General features: G+C 35.5%; 1 protein-coding gene across 2 annotated transcripts in view; it reads left to right on the forward strand.

Annotated features, from left to right (window-relative positions):
* The window catches only part of PALLD (palladin, cytoskeletal associated protein), a 215,056-nt gene that overhangs the window by 89,796 nt on the left and 110,310 nt on the right, over positions 1 to 14,950 (forward strand). For both annotated transcript variants that reach the window (XM_010569939.1, XM_010569938.1), the window contains 2 exons: positions 5,319 to 5,438; positions 6,230 to 6,572. In XM_010569939.1, the coding sequence (XP_010568241.1) occupies positions 5,319 to 5,438; positions 6,230 to 6,572 (463 nt within the window). The remainder of the gene's footprint in view (positions 1 to 5,318; positions 5,439 to 6,229; positions 6,573 to 14,950) is intronic.

Consider the following 14,950-nt stretch of genomic DNA (forward strand, 5'->3'; position numbering starts at 1 on the left):
ATTTTTCCAAGTGTACAACTTCCATGGAATTTTACATAAACTCTTAACAAGACATAGTGTGACTTTCATTGCTGGTTGTCAACCGAAGTCCAACCATCAACAATCACTTTATAGTACTCAAAAACTTTGGTTATCCTTTGCTAGGTTGGGACTAATGATTTAAAAGAAAAATGTTCCATGAGCTCACACAGGTAAGAAATTAAGAAGCAAGAGGGGGGTTTTGGCTGCTTTTTTTGGGTACATTCTATCTACCCTAATGTGTTTTGCACTCCTTTTTCTGTCTAGACAGAAATCGGTTTACATCACAAATCTCTCCAGACTGCTTTGTGAATTAATAGCTAGTCAGATTACTTAAAGCCAACATCACGGTTTGTCAAATTACCTGCTCTGTACTTCTTTCTTGGACATTTTGACTTTATGCTGATTGAATCCTTCAAAGAACAGGCTGCCTGAGAATGAAAAATCTCATGGAATCGTTTGCCAGCTGTTGATATTTTGACCATTACTCAGCTGTCTGGAGACAGCCACAAACTGTATTGAATTACATTAAAACAATTGTCTAATGGCATGTAAGAAGAAAACTATATGAAGTAATTTTTCTTAAATTGCCAGGGAATTGCCACATATACATGCTTTTTTTTCCCAAGCATAATACTGTGTATATTCACCAAAAACATCTCAAAAGATAGTCATCGCTTTTCTTGGATTGTGCTTTCTTGTTCCCTGTTTGGCTGCTGTGTTCCAGTTTCAACTCTAGTAAGTAACTCCCTTAGAAATCTCCCCCTATTTCTGCATAATGTTTGAAACTGAAAATATATGGCAGATGTTACAGAAATCCTTACTGCCTCCCACACCAAGAAAATCAGCTTTCTGGTAGCTGATGAAATGCAAACCACAGAAACTTCAGTAGGTCAGCATGCATGTTGGATTCTTGCATTTTTTTTAGTGAAAACAAAAGAATTATGACTAAGAGTCTGGCTCTCTTTCACATCTGAGCAGCAAAGAAGGGCTTGAAGAGAGCAATCTCCAATGAGCTATAGCTCAAGATGCCAAATGAAGAGGAAAACTGAAAAGAAGCTAAAATTATCCTTCTTTAAAGGTGGTCTGATCAATCTACATGCTATTGCTTGTCAATTACATTTTCAATTGCACTCTGCACTCCCAAGGTACCTACAGAATTCTGGTCCTGTCAGTGACCCCATCTTAAGTCTGCTGTGACTGTCCTTGTTTGCTGATGCTTCCAAATTCAAAGTAAACCTCTGATCTTTTTTGTACTATGTGATTTAAAAAAAAAAAATTGCTGCTATTCCTCTTCAATTGTAAATATTTAAAGCTTGTTCGGGTACATTAATCATCACAGTTATGTTGCTGAATGCGTTGATTTCAGCTTCGATGTATACACGTGACTTACCTAAGCCAGCTAGTTGGAAGTTATTTACAGCATCATAACTGCCTTAGTGTAAACTTTAGCATAAACTTTTCCTTGACCCTGACAAATGGCTTAATTTCTCCTCGAACCTGAACATTGCTTTAGGGACTAAAGTCCATGCTGCCATAGAAGTATTCTTATTTATTGTACCCGAACTGGTTAGATAACAGCTGCCTTGGATATTCATTACATATGCTGTAACCTCAATTCTTTACCCTAAAACTGCATTATATTGCCCACAATCACATTTGCTGTTGTTCAGTTTTCTTTTTAGTATTTTGTAAGTGCTGTTTGAGATATCTTCAAACATAGTCAGTTCTGTATATCTTTTTAAAACTTGTCTCTTCCTTTCTTGAGTGGCATAAAGCTTATTGAATAAGCCAGAACTGCTGCCTAACTGGGTAAATGTGTATACAATAGTGATAATCAGAAACAGGTAGATTAAATACTTTTTCCATTGTGTTATTCCAAGTTAAGGCATCTACAGGTCTGCAATGCTACCATCTATTATGCTACTCTGCATATTCAGTGGTTCTTTATTTTCACACTTCACCATTCTCTTTATATAAAAGATGCAGAGATACCTAAATGAGAAGTTACCTGATGGGCATATTGCTTTGCCGTTAAACTGTAGTTAAACTTCTGATGGCTAAGGGAACAAGAGCGACAATAAGAGCCAAGTTGTCTACAAGATGGCAGGGTTGTGTTTGGTTGGATTTTTACCAGGAAACCACCACTGTGACTACCCACTGTCTTTGTGTGGCAGAAAACTTATGGCTTTGAAACTACATCTTATAGGAATAGCTCTGTTCATTGCACCATAATGAACAACTACTAATAAAAGACCGTACTTATTTCCCAGGACTGTATGTGCATTACTGTGGAGGAAGCTAATGATCATATTTGGAGATGAAGGTGCAGATATAAGAACTACTCTAACTTTTATATAATACATAGAAACATTCTGAAGTAAACACGTTGTCCGTGATGAAATTTGTTAAAATGCAATGGTTTTCTGTCTTACCAAAGATTATTCTTCCTAATGGACTCATGAACCATTAAGGGAAAGGATTACTCTGTAAAATGTAATCTTTTTTTCCTAAATAACTGGCAAAATAGTCAAGTACTTGCATGCCTAAGCATTTTACATGTTTCAGTGAACAGAATGCTTTTGTATTCATCTAGTCAAGTGTTAAATATGTTTTAAGGCCCTGAGAACAGCATTTCAGAGCTGCTTTCTGGAACACATTTTTGTGATGAAATTATTTGTCAGTTGATGATTGCCGGGAAGTAGAACAGACATTATTTACTTCAAATCATCAGATTCTACTTAGCATAGTAACAGAAGGAAAAATGATTACGTAAATCTGGATGTAAAGCTAGAAAAATACTCAGAGCACTATGCATCCAAAGTGTGTTATGGAAATCTTTAAAGAACATTTCTTTTGTCAAATTAGTATTTTATTTCTATGCTTTCCACAGTAGTAAGCCTTTTAGCAAGGACCTGGAGGTCAGTGATTGTTGGTTTGGGGGGGGGGGGGGCAAAAATTAAAAAAGGAAATGGGAATGTGGTGGCCCCACATGCTTTTTGCCCAAGCTGCTTTTTGATTAGCTCTTAGGGTTTTTTATGTTTTCAGTTTAGCCAGTTTTTTCATGATTGATCACAAATGTGTTGTAGTTTGCTCATCCGGCTGAGAAGACCAAGTTTTAAATTGATTATTTTCATCACTAATTTACTTTCAGTTTATTTTACCAGGATTAGTTCAATTTACCATGTATAATTTTCAAATATACCGCCTCAGTAAACAAACCACATCATGGAAGAATCCATTAGAATTTTTCCATCACTGAAGAGTGAAGATCAGCTCTTCTCATGTGATCGTTTTACATACTTAAAAAAACGGAAAGAACGTTATGCATTAATTAGCTCTGCTGTTTGGAAAATAGGAATTCTGCTGGTTATATTTTGTAGTAACTTTGCCCTCATTCAAACAGCAGTTCTCAGCATGGTGGGAGTGATTTTCTTTTGCAGTCCTGAAATACCCAGCTTTCAGAATTCTGCTGTTAAATGAACAGGAAACTAGTGTGCTGCATGTATCAGATTACATCCCCAGAGTCAGTTCAATCCAGGAGTACGCACGTGTGGTTAACAATATAGCTTCAACTGCTTACGACACACCAAGACTCTAAAAAAAGCTGATCTCAGTAGTTCAAAAACTAGCTTGTGTTACCCATTACTTTCCTGATAAGACCTTTCATGAGTCATTAATCTTCATCTGGGTCAGATAAGATCCAACCTGCTACAGTATTGCCAGACATTCCTCTTGCAGCTACACGGAATGACTGGTTTGTGTTGCCAAAAAAACCCCCCATGTTCTGCTGTCTGAAAAACAACTCTGTGCCAAATATTTAGTTAGTCATTCATTTTTAGCCCATTTCCAGTATAGGAAGTTTTTGGATGCATTGTAATTTATAATTGGAAAAATTCCATAATTTTTGTGTTAGCTGTCTAAACAAGACAATGGTCTGCCATTCCACAATGAAAATTAGGAAAGAAAAAAAAAAAAAGAACTATTAGAAAATGTTTCCTTCTTTGAACTAAAAGAATTGAAGCTTACTTTACTGAACCTCTTCTACAGAATAATTTTCACGTGAAAGTTATTGGAGTATGAAATATTTTTCCTCACTTTTCAGTTTGTTTTTATTAGCTATATTCCATTGATTTTGTGATGATATCTGGGATTCCATGTAAATGTCCAAAATGCAAAATGCCTTTTTTTTTTAATGAAGCTGAATTCTATAAAACTTCCGTGCTTTGATTTTGAGACAAGAAATGAGCATAAGCAAAAGAAACTCCTATTTAATTAAGGAAACCCACGATGTAACATTGTCCAGGTCTAAAATTATCTAGGTATGTTGTGTAAATATTAGGATTATTTAGATTAGCTATGCAGTGAATTTTTAAAAAGATTAGAATACTGTTTACAAGTAGAGATAAAGTGACTTCTTCGAAAAATCTGGAAAAAATATGCCTAGATAATTAAATGTGCCCATTATAAATGGATGGAATTGATTTAGAAAACATTACTGTGAGACCCAACCTGAAATATGAACAGTCCAGCCTTCATACAAGTTTTCTGACTGAGGCCCTGGTATAATCAAAGCATATACTATGGCTATCAAAGTAGAACGAACAGATTTCAAACAGCCACAAAATATGTCTGTGTCACAGCATTCTGACGAGTTTCTGGGGTTGCTGTTTTGTCCTATAGTTTCAATTTATCCATTCTCACTGCTTTGCAGACAGAGACAGAAATTATCTTCCCAAACTCTGCATAAGGGCAATATTTGTGCATCCAGAGTTTTTAATTCTGGTCAGTTTATACAGAAATGTTAACTGGAAGTGATGACAAAATACTTTCTGTTTTTACTGGGAGTGGGAGTTGATCTGAAGTGTTGCATTAAATACAGAAAACTTTGGGGAAAGAAGGAATGACATGACATGCATATTGGTGGTGTTATTTGGAGACCCAAAAAGAGCTTGCAAGTATTAATTGCGTATGGAAACCAATATATTGATTCATATGAATTAGTACTATCTTGCATAAAAATGAAGATACTGAGTGTATGAAATGACTGCACAGAATTGTGACTTCAAAATTACTTTTCAAGACAGGCCCCATTTGAAAACTTAGTTTGGTGAATTTACTTGGTTTAGATACAAAGTGATTTTCATTAAAGCCATTTATGTTGGAAGATCTTCTGCAGTTCTCTCAGCATTTCTTTGTATAAGGAGCACTTTCTGGTGTCCTTCTAACATATAATGCAAAAACATTACATGGTACTTTAAATAGTTTATGATGCAGTTTATTTTTCTTTTTATTTCCAGAAGAGATATGTACCCTTGTAATTGCAGAAACTTTTCCTGAAGATTCAGGACTTTTCACATGCACAGCAACAAATGAACATGGTTCAGTAACAAGCAGTGCGCAACTAACTGTCTGCTCAGGTACGCGATGAAGGGAAACAGGAATATTTAATCAGAGATCTTAGATAATTAATTTACCTGTGACGTTATCAGTCTGCTTCCCTTGTAGAAAGGGCTGCTGTAAGACAAGGGTTTTGCCAACCTCAGAAAATTCATATAAAGAAAACTGAATGTTTTTATTGGCTCATTTCCTAGTTTAATATTTTTATTCATGTAAAACACATTTTTAAAGTGTCTGCCACAAACCTGGCATATTTTTAAGCATTAGGGTTCTGAGACTAGATGGCAGCAGAGGCAAAATGAAAGCAGATGAAATTATGCTACCAAAGGTGGCATATGACTTTTGTAAAATAATAAACTGTGACATGGTATGTTTAGTTTTGTAATATGTTTACATACATATTGTTGTGGAATGCACTAGCCTGGCTGCCGTTGCAAGCATGCCATGTATACATACATCCTTCAGCATTTTTAATTTGTTCTTAAATGATGCTGAGAGTCCAGGAAGAGGAAATGCTGTTTCAGCTGTTGTTGTCCGTACCTGCCAGTCTCAGCAGCTGGATTCCTGAAATAGATTTAGAGGGATCCATAAGGTACCTTATTGTGCCTTTTGCATGGGGCAAAGTCAGAAAATGAGTAGCCAATCATGTATCTAATTCATCATAAATTATCAACAGGAGGACTAGAAAAATATCTGCACAGAACCAAAGAGATCTCATCTTTAACAAACTAAAAATACTGCATGTATGTACCATGTACCATGTACTTTGTCTATGACTTGTCGGAGAGACGTTATTTTTTATTTCTTTTAGCCAACTCAGAAAGCTCTAGTCATGAATCACTGACAAGAGAATCCAACAGTGATGATTTCCATAATTTCCCACCGCTTCCTCCAGTTGAAATTAGCTCTCTTGAGCTTCCTCCTAAGAAACATACAGAGACCCACCAAACAAACAACACCGAGTTGAGATCTGGTGTGACAGCCCTTCAACTACAGCTCAATTTGTCTGAGGAAAAAACAAATGGCATCCATCCCATTCATGGAGTAAATGGAATGATTAACAGCAAGCCAAATGGTGATAAATCCATCCCACCTCCAGCTGTCTTGCTCTCACCTGCAAAGGAGCCACCACCTGTGCTTGCCAAACCAAAGTTGTGAGTATTTTTTGATTGTTTTTTGTTTCCTATAAACTTGATATTTTTTGAAAGCAGATTTTTGCCTGGAGCAATTTAGTGTTAGACAAGTAATGGACAAGGACTGTTCCTGTCCCTTGAAAAATCCTCTTACTGCTGTGATTTATGTCCCAAAGAGCTCAATACAAGAGAGAACTGTGTTCTTTCTCATAGTGCTACGTCAAAGGGAAGTACATTATATATACCAAATTCTACAGAAAGATTTAAGATAAAGTCATAAAAAAGAAATAAGTGGTAGTGGCTGTTGCTCAGTGCTTTTTATTCTTAGTCACTGTACCTAAATGTCAAAGTGGCCTGAGATTCTTGCATGCTATTCCTGTTTCAACACTGGTTAGCTATCCTTATTCTGAATGTTCTTGGTTTTGTGTAGTCAGTGGATATTCAGGTGTGTAATGTTTGTATTATTTCTTACATTATGTTTACATATAACGTAACTTATTCTGCTGTCAGCCAGATTACAATGGCTCTTGTATAATTAAAAACTGGAAAATGAAAAGCTTAAGGAGAAGAGAGAGAAATAAGTGGAAAAATTTGTAGTAACATTTTTACCTTATGTTTGTGATGATACCTTATTTATGCAAGAGTGATCTTATGCTGACTGTTAACATAGCTTGCTCTTAGCACTGCGCAGGCTCCTCTTTTGCATCTTCTTCAAAAATTTTTGGAGTATGACAAAGGAACTAAAATGCTATTTTATTTCATTTGCGTCAGTAATCAGAAGGGATTATTAATTATAAAAATGTGATGTGTTTAAGACAAAGCATGAAATATGGTCTTCAAACCTAGCAAGGTCATTTCTTAATTAGATGTTTTCACAGGATAACTTGCAAAATATAAAAATGCTGTTCTTTCAGCAATCGTGTGCTGATTTTAAACACACAAAAACACATGCTTGAGGCAGCAAACCAACAGGGTTCCCTTTCTGCACCCACCACTTTTTTCCTTCTGTTGCTCTTTGTCATTCTAAGCAGTCTCTGACAACTGTAGAAGAGAAGGAGGAGTGGAAGAAGTAGACAGGCAGTGGTGGAATAACAATACATATGGTGGTGATTGCATGTATGGGAGGGAGGTTGCTGAAGATGGCAACTTGCAGATGACAGGTGATGTGGAGTGAGCCAGGTGGTCCTGTACCCAGCACTTCTGTTGCAAGACCCATTTGTGAAGAAAGGAGATAGCTGCTCCAGCACAGCATTAAAAAACAAATTTCACCCCAGAGCTTTCTTTCCCAAAAGTGAGGTTGCCCTAGATAAAGAAAGCTGTGTCATACACTTCCCATTGTATAGTGTTTACTGCTACTTCTGCAAAATTTGTTTTGTTTTTAAACATAGAGTCAACACATAAACAGAGGTGAACATTGTATACCATGATGTGAGAAGGATGCTATTACAAGAATCCTTTCAGTTGCTGATGTCCAAATTGATGACCTTGGAATCCCTAGTGCAATTGCACTTGAGTCCTATATTTTGCCATTAACACTTGATACGTAAGAGAGTGATCTTGATTGCAGTAAAGATACATGTTTTGCTTGGCCAAAGCCACTGTAAGTCTATACTGCTGTCAGAAATGGTAATCTTGCCTTCCCCTCAGTCAAGTATTTTGCTCCCAAGCATAGTGATAACATAAGAAAGGGAAAGGGTGCTAACAGGAGGAGGAAAAGCAATGTCTGGCTGCAGAGACTTGAAATCATCTTTCAGCATTTGGTAAACTCCATCCCAAGCCAAAGCTAACAAAATAATTGCATTAAAATTAGCTGAGTAGTAAAGTAGCTATCTCAACCATGAGAGTGATCCCTCGTGAAGAGAACTCAGCTATGGAGTTGTATCAGTCCATAGAATATTAGTATTTGATGATAGAAACAGCATATATTAGCAATGACATAACAGCAAATATGTTTATTATAACATTTTTTACAATTATTTAAATATTTAATGTTGGCTATGTAGAAAGCTTGAAGCTTCTGAATATAATTAGTGAGTTTTAATTTTGATGAAGACTAACTCTGATTTTAAATTTCCTAAAGAACCTTTTCTTTTCAAGCTTATCTTAACTCAAATAGTACTTAACAGGTTTATCTGTGAACTCTCTGAATAGTTTGTTCAGCCAACATAGAAAGCAATTGCAAGGAGTTTGGGAATGATGGGCTGGTTTGGGGGGGGAGGTGTTGGTGGATGTTGTTGTTGTTGGGGAGGGGGAGGTTGGGGTTTTGGGGTTTTTTTTGTTTTGGTTTCTGAGTTTTGGGGTTTTTTGTTAATAAGAAGGAGAGACTGAGTACCTTCTTGAAGTATGAAATACATTTGCACCTTGGCAAGGAAGCTGTAACCAACACCTATAAATAATGATTTACCACAATTCAGTCCAATGCAAGAGCTGGCATGCTACAGAGAGTTACTGTAGTTGTTTTCAGGCTTGAAAAATGTTTTCAAAGTCCTACAAAATGCTCAGTTTGTGGTTACAGATACTTAAGTAATCCTTAAGCCATAACTTAGTTGCCTCAGTCTGGTGCTGAGAATATTTAAAACACAGTTTAATGTCATGATATACAGAATTTTCTGAGAAAAGCATATATAGAATTAACTGGGAAAGCAGTCAATACCAGATATTTTGTTAACATGGAATTTAAAAGACAGTAATGCTAAATATGGTTAAAAGGCACAATATTTTATCATGCCTTGTTAGCAACATGAGTTTCTGTAGACAAGAGAGGAAGAACTGTTGAACTGAGACCAAAACCACCCAGATTTCTGCAATTCTGATCTCTGCTGCTGTTACCTATTTGAGGAAGTTGAGCTGTTAGCATGCATTGGACTTTTCCAGGCAATATTGGTGTAATGCACAGATTAGCTTTTAGAAGTGTCCTCATAAATGTATCATATCTTCACATACTTTGCATCTCTCAAATTAGGCAACTAAATGTTAATATTAATTTCAGAATCAGAATGCAGCCCATGTGAGCAAGTGCTGCCTTAAACGCCTCATAATCCTCAGTCTGAATGTCTGCAAAAAAGGCAGGACACTGTTCTGTAGAACTGTATATAACATGTCCATGATTTCAAATGAAGAACTTCCATTCAAGTGGCTTAGTATTACTATTATTTTTCCATGTGTCTGTTAAAGCAGTAACAGAAAAGAAGATGGTGCTTGTATGGTTACTGGATGTACCTACTTATGTGGTGTTAGTTGGCTTTGTAACAAGCCATCAGTTCAAGGTTCGGAGACTCAATGTGACTACAGTGTGGTACCAGAATTTTCTGACTGGAGAGCTTCTCTTCAGTTGGCTACTGTTCTACCCTCTTTGTATTGGAGTGTTACTCCTGTCTGTCATATACAATGATCAGAAAGAGTATTAGCTTAGTGGGAGTCGTTCTATTCCATGCTTCTCTCTTGCAGATGCAGAGGGCAACTGTAGGTATTCGTAGTCTTCTTTCTCTAGTTAATCCATTAACGTAAACTCAAAAGAAGCCAGTAGGAAGTGACATGTTTGACACCTTTAAAATTAGCACAGCAATACCTGCCCCTGTAGAATGATCAACAATTTTTTCATTGCATTATTGTGAGAAGTAGTATTCTGCATGGGCATGCATCATGCATGCTGTGAAGAAGGAGAATGAACAGAATTCCTGAATTCCATCTCACCCAGTTCTCTTTGACAATGTTTTTTTTCAGTGAAAATGAAAGGTGGATATTAATTTTGTAAAAAGAATACCTGTTAAAAGTGAAAAGCAGTAAGATATAATTTCTTGCAGTTTATGACATTGTTGATAATCAGTATTTCCTTCAACATGGCTATATTGTTTCCTGTTTTTTCTGAGATTTGGGGTTTTTTTAAAGGTATTCAAAAGTCTTAATCTTATTTTTTAAATAATACATGGAAGAAATTAATCATAAACATAATTTAAAAGATATCAAGCAGTTTATATGTAACTTCAGTAAAGAAAAGCTGAGATTATAATTAAAATTATTGCTTAAAGATAAGGAGTTAATCTGGTTTATATGTATCAAAGTCATTGCTGTGTGAGTTGATAGAACTTCCATAACTAAAACACTCGTGTTCATACTGGTTGTGAAAGTGATACTATTTCTTGAACTGAATTGTTTGGCACTTCAGTCTCCACTCCTCAGCAGCTGAGTTTTCTTTCATGGTTTCTTCTGTTTTGTAATAGATGCCTCAGACATTTTTGCAAAGATGCTAGTTCAGTCATTTTTAGAATGTCTCTTATGCCCTTTATTAAAATGTTTATTTCACTGTTTTTCACTCATCACTGAAATTCTTAACTTCATCTTTCTACTAGCAATTTGCTTAATATTGAACTTGTTCTTCTAGTCATGTACATGCTGTGATGTTTGTAAAGCCTGTCCTGCCAGGCATTGGGTTTTAAAGATACTGCAAGAAATTACTACCTTAATAATTGTATTCGATATATGCAAGTAGTAAGTGACTGTTTAGACTATATTAGGAAGAGCTGGATAGAAAAAGAACATGTGAGAATAGCCAACAATCCAATGATTAATGCCTTGGAATATACAAAAGTCAGGTATAAATCCTTAGTCTGCCTAAGAGAACCGAGGCTGCTGAAGCCCAGAGAAGACACTTGTGCTGGGAGCTTTGAAGGGTTCACATTTGTTCTCATGCAGAACAACATCATTCTGGAAATGGTAAGACATGTGATATTGGAAAACTGTTTTCCATCCAGTTATACTAATGTGTATATGAATGTGATTTACTTTAGCAGCCTAAATTGGGAAGGATTGACCACAGAAATGCTCAACTTGAATGTTAAACACTGATTTATTTAAGTTTTTGTTTAAAGTTATTGCATCTTCTGATAAAAACCTGAATAGAAAACCATTCTTGCATAGTTTGAATGACACACAGAGCAGAGCTCTGCTGCCATTATTTGTATGAAACAAAAAGTAACAGAGCCTTTCCCAGCTATGGGAAAGATACTGCCCACCTCTCACGTGATTCAACAATGAACTATGTCCTAGTGGGTTTTCCATACTTCTCCAAAAGTTAAGTTAAAAACCAAAAGCATGTATTATTAATTTTGAATTACAACTGTCAATCAGAAGTATGTACAGTATATATTCAAGATTTATTTGCTCCAGCAAAAATGTGGGAATTGAAAACTTTGTAATCACGGAAATGCAAAGATAAAAAGAAAACATAGCTGTTACAAAAAATTGTGAAGTTATACAAACAATAATTTAAATGAAAGAGCAATAATTTAGAATTCCATGAAGTCTTAAAATTTGTATTACAAATATGTACTCTTACAGAGAATAAGACACTGGTTAGCATCCCCCGTAATACTTTCCGATAGAAAAAAGGTGTAAAATAATGTATAATTGAGGTTCCCATATTCCATAAGGCTGAACAAAATTCAAAGCTGTAAACATTCATAGCATTTGACTTGGAAATGAACAAGACAATCTTCATCTGTATAAGAAAATTGTAACAACACACTTATTTTGTCTAGGAGTTAGTGATCACACTAAACATGTAACTTTGCATTCATGAACAAAGGTCCATCCAGGTTCGCTTCTTTAGTTTCATCTGCTATGCTCTTTCAAGGTTGATAAGGACATTTGGATCTTTATCTTGGTAATAAAGTCTACCCACAATAAAACTTTGATCTACACACGTATTTTCTACTGTAGTAGAAATAACTAATGCTGCATGAAACAAAAATTGCTAAAACGTAAAGCAGAATAACTGCACAAAAAGTTAATCACTTGATTGTAGTACAAGTCCTTAGCATTTTCTACATCTGTTCTCACAATTAATATATGAATGGTTCATTTGTAGCGCTTTTATTTCTCTCTCTTATTTCATACCAGTATTTTTTAACAGGATTAGAGGTAAACCAAGGAAAACTTGTGAAGAATTTCCATTTCAGCAACTACTAATCAACAGGCACTTGTTTTACTAGGACTAGGGCTTATGATTTACTAATAACAAATAATATATAAAAATAAAGGAGGCTTTATGAGGGAATATACTAAGAAATAGGGGTTTGTTTCCATTTTCTCAGGCTATTTTCTTATTTTCTTACACAAAGTTGCAAATCCTAAGAAGGAACAAAAAGTATTATAATGCCTCACAGCTTACCTGTGGACCGAATGCAGTAGGTTAGGTTAGTTTAAACCAAGTTATTAGTTGACTTCCTTAGTGATCTTAGATCATTGTGAAAACTCTGAGACCACTGGGAGATGGAATAGAGGAAATAGGAAGTGTTATGAAATATAGGTTGAAAGTCGCATTTCTTTATGATGCTCTGTATCTCACTGTTTTAAAGAATGAAGGGAGTGTTGTTTAGTTTTTACCAAAAAAAGATAGATCAGTGGAACAAAGTTTCTGAACATTTTGTGGTATATTAGATTGATGTTTATAGGTAGGAGAGATGAAAAATTACATAGGTGATAGGGTGTTGCAGCTGTAGAGACAGCTACCTGTTAAAAAAGTATGCAAGATGACCCAGTGAGAGGACTAGAATCAAAAATATCATTCTCTTTTCTTCAAGTTATAGTGATGCTAAATCCTAAATCTTCCTACAAATTGTTAAGCTGTTCTATCTTTATATCGTTATGACTAGAAAAACACTTCTAAAAGCATGGGTCTTTCCTAGAGAATTGCAAACAATTTAGGCACCATTTCTCTTATGAGAAAGAAGACCTAATTTTGCTGGAAAACTAGATTGTCTATACTTAATATATTAAAAAAATATAAGTATAAATATATAATACTTGTGTGAAAATGCCGTAATTGAGTTGTATTAAGTTGTATCTCTAATGGAGCTACATGAACTTGAAGAGATATAAAACTATTCCCATTCCACCTCAAAATTCTGTAACTACTGATCAGATGGATCTGATGCTGCATATAATGATCCATTTGTTCATATTATCCTAAATTCAGTTTTATGAGACAGTTCTAATCCCAGTGACTTTCATGATTCCTCATTTAGACATTTAAAGTCACATGAAAATGTGTCAACAATTTCTTTCATATTCCTCAAAACAGTCACAAATAACTTGAATATTGAAATGATGTGCTGGTCTGTCTGCTGTTAAAGGCAGCCTGCTCAAGCAGTAGAATGTCACTTTTTTTCCCAGTTCCTAAGGTGACTTTAATGAAAACCTAAGAACAGGTAGTAACTTGAAATTGTAAATAAAAATAATTAATTGGGGTTTTGTGTGTGTTCTGCTTTCAGTGACTTTAATTGCCTATTTCAGACCAAGGAATAGCATGACCCAAAACCAGTGGCAGTTATTGCCAAGAAATTTCCTTTTTACTGATACCTTTGTTAACATAGTGTTGAAGGGTAATCATAAATGAACTTTAAGCCTTTTAAAATCTGCAGAAATACAAGTCTGAATCTCTTTGTAACAATGGATATCAACAACAAGAAAGGTTAAAGGTAGGTGAGAAATGTATTTTTTAGGTTTTTTCTTTCTTCTTTTGGCACTCATGTATTCTGACCTTTAGTAGGTGGAGACAACTAACTGTACATTCTGCCTACATAAAAGCTAATCAGTATTTAACAGGAAAAGTGAAACATCCTTGAATCAGTTATAAAACGTGTAGTGTGTGTGCCGCCAGCATGATATGCACACAGGACTTCTGTGGTTTTTCAGGTTTTCATTTTAACACTAAAAGTAATCCAGGTTATAGGATAAGCAGGGAAATGGAGGAAGATGAGCACAGGTTTGGTGACTTGTTTGAGTCTCTGCGTTTTAAGTTTTTAGTTAAACACATGCTGTAAGCTTGTAAAAATCTTTAGTGCCTCCAAGAGTGCTATCCTTCTTTTTTCTGCCCTGCTGTTGCTTCATAACTCTGTTGCCTCTCTCATACCTTTGTTGCCAACTGTTACCCCCAGTTCCTCTCAGGGTACCAAGAGTAGGCTTTTTTCTAAGAAGCAAATAGAAACTAGAAGCTTGGCCTAAGTGCTAAGAACCTTCTTCATTTTCAGTGGGTGCCAGAAGTATACGGAATTGTGTGGGTGCATAAATAACCAGACAGTGTTACAGAATAAAGATAACAAAGGTTGAGGGAAGAGGGGGCAGATTGTGTGTTTGGGGTGGTTTGTGTTTTTCTGTAAAAAGTTTGAGTAGATCAGTATGCCAGCAGTTTATGATGTACCTTTGAACCAGAAAATATAAGAGGAAATGTTGTACTGTCCGCCTGCAAAAAAATTATGGTAGTCTTATGATAATTGTGAACTAAAAGCATCAAGATGAAATATTTTGACTTTTGAATAATTTCTGTTGTTTTTCATTTCTTTCCTTCTTGCTGAAATAACTGGATGGATTTAATACTTGGAATTGATCAACCAAAGCAA

This window comes from Haliaeetus leucocephalus, unplaced genomic scaffold (genome assembly GCF_000737465.1).
Source record: "Haliaeetus leucocephalus isolate CR32 unplaced genomic scaffold, Haliaeetus_leucocephalus-4.0 Scaffold284, whole genome shotgun sequence".
In the NCBI taxonomy this organism is placed as follows: Eukaryota; Metazoa; Chordata; class Aves; order Accipitriformes; family Accipitridae; genus Haliaeetus; species Haliaeetus leucocephalus.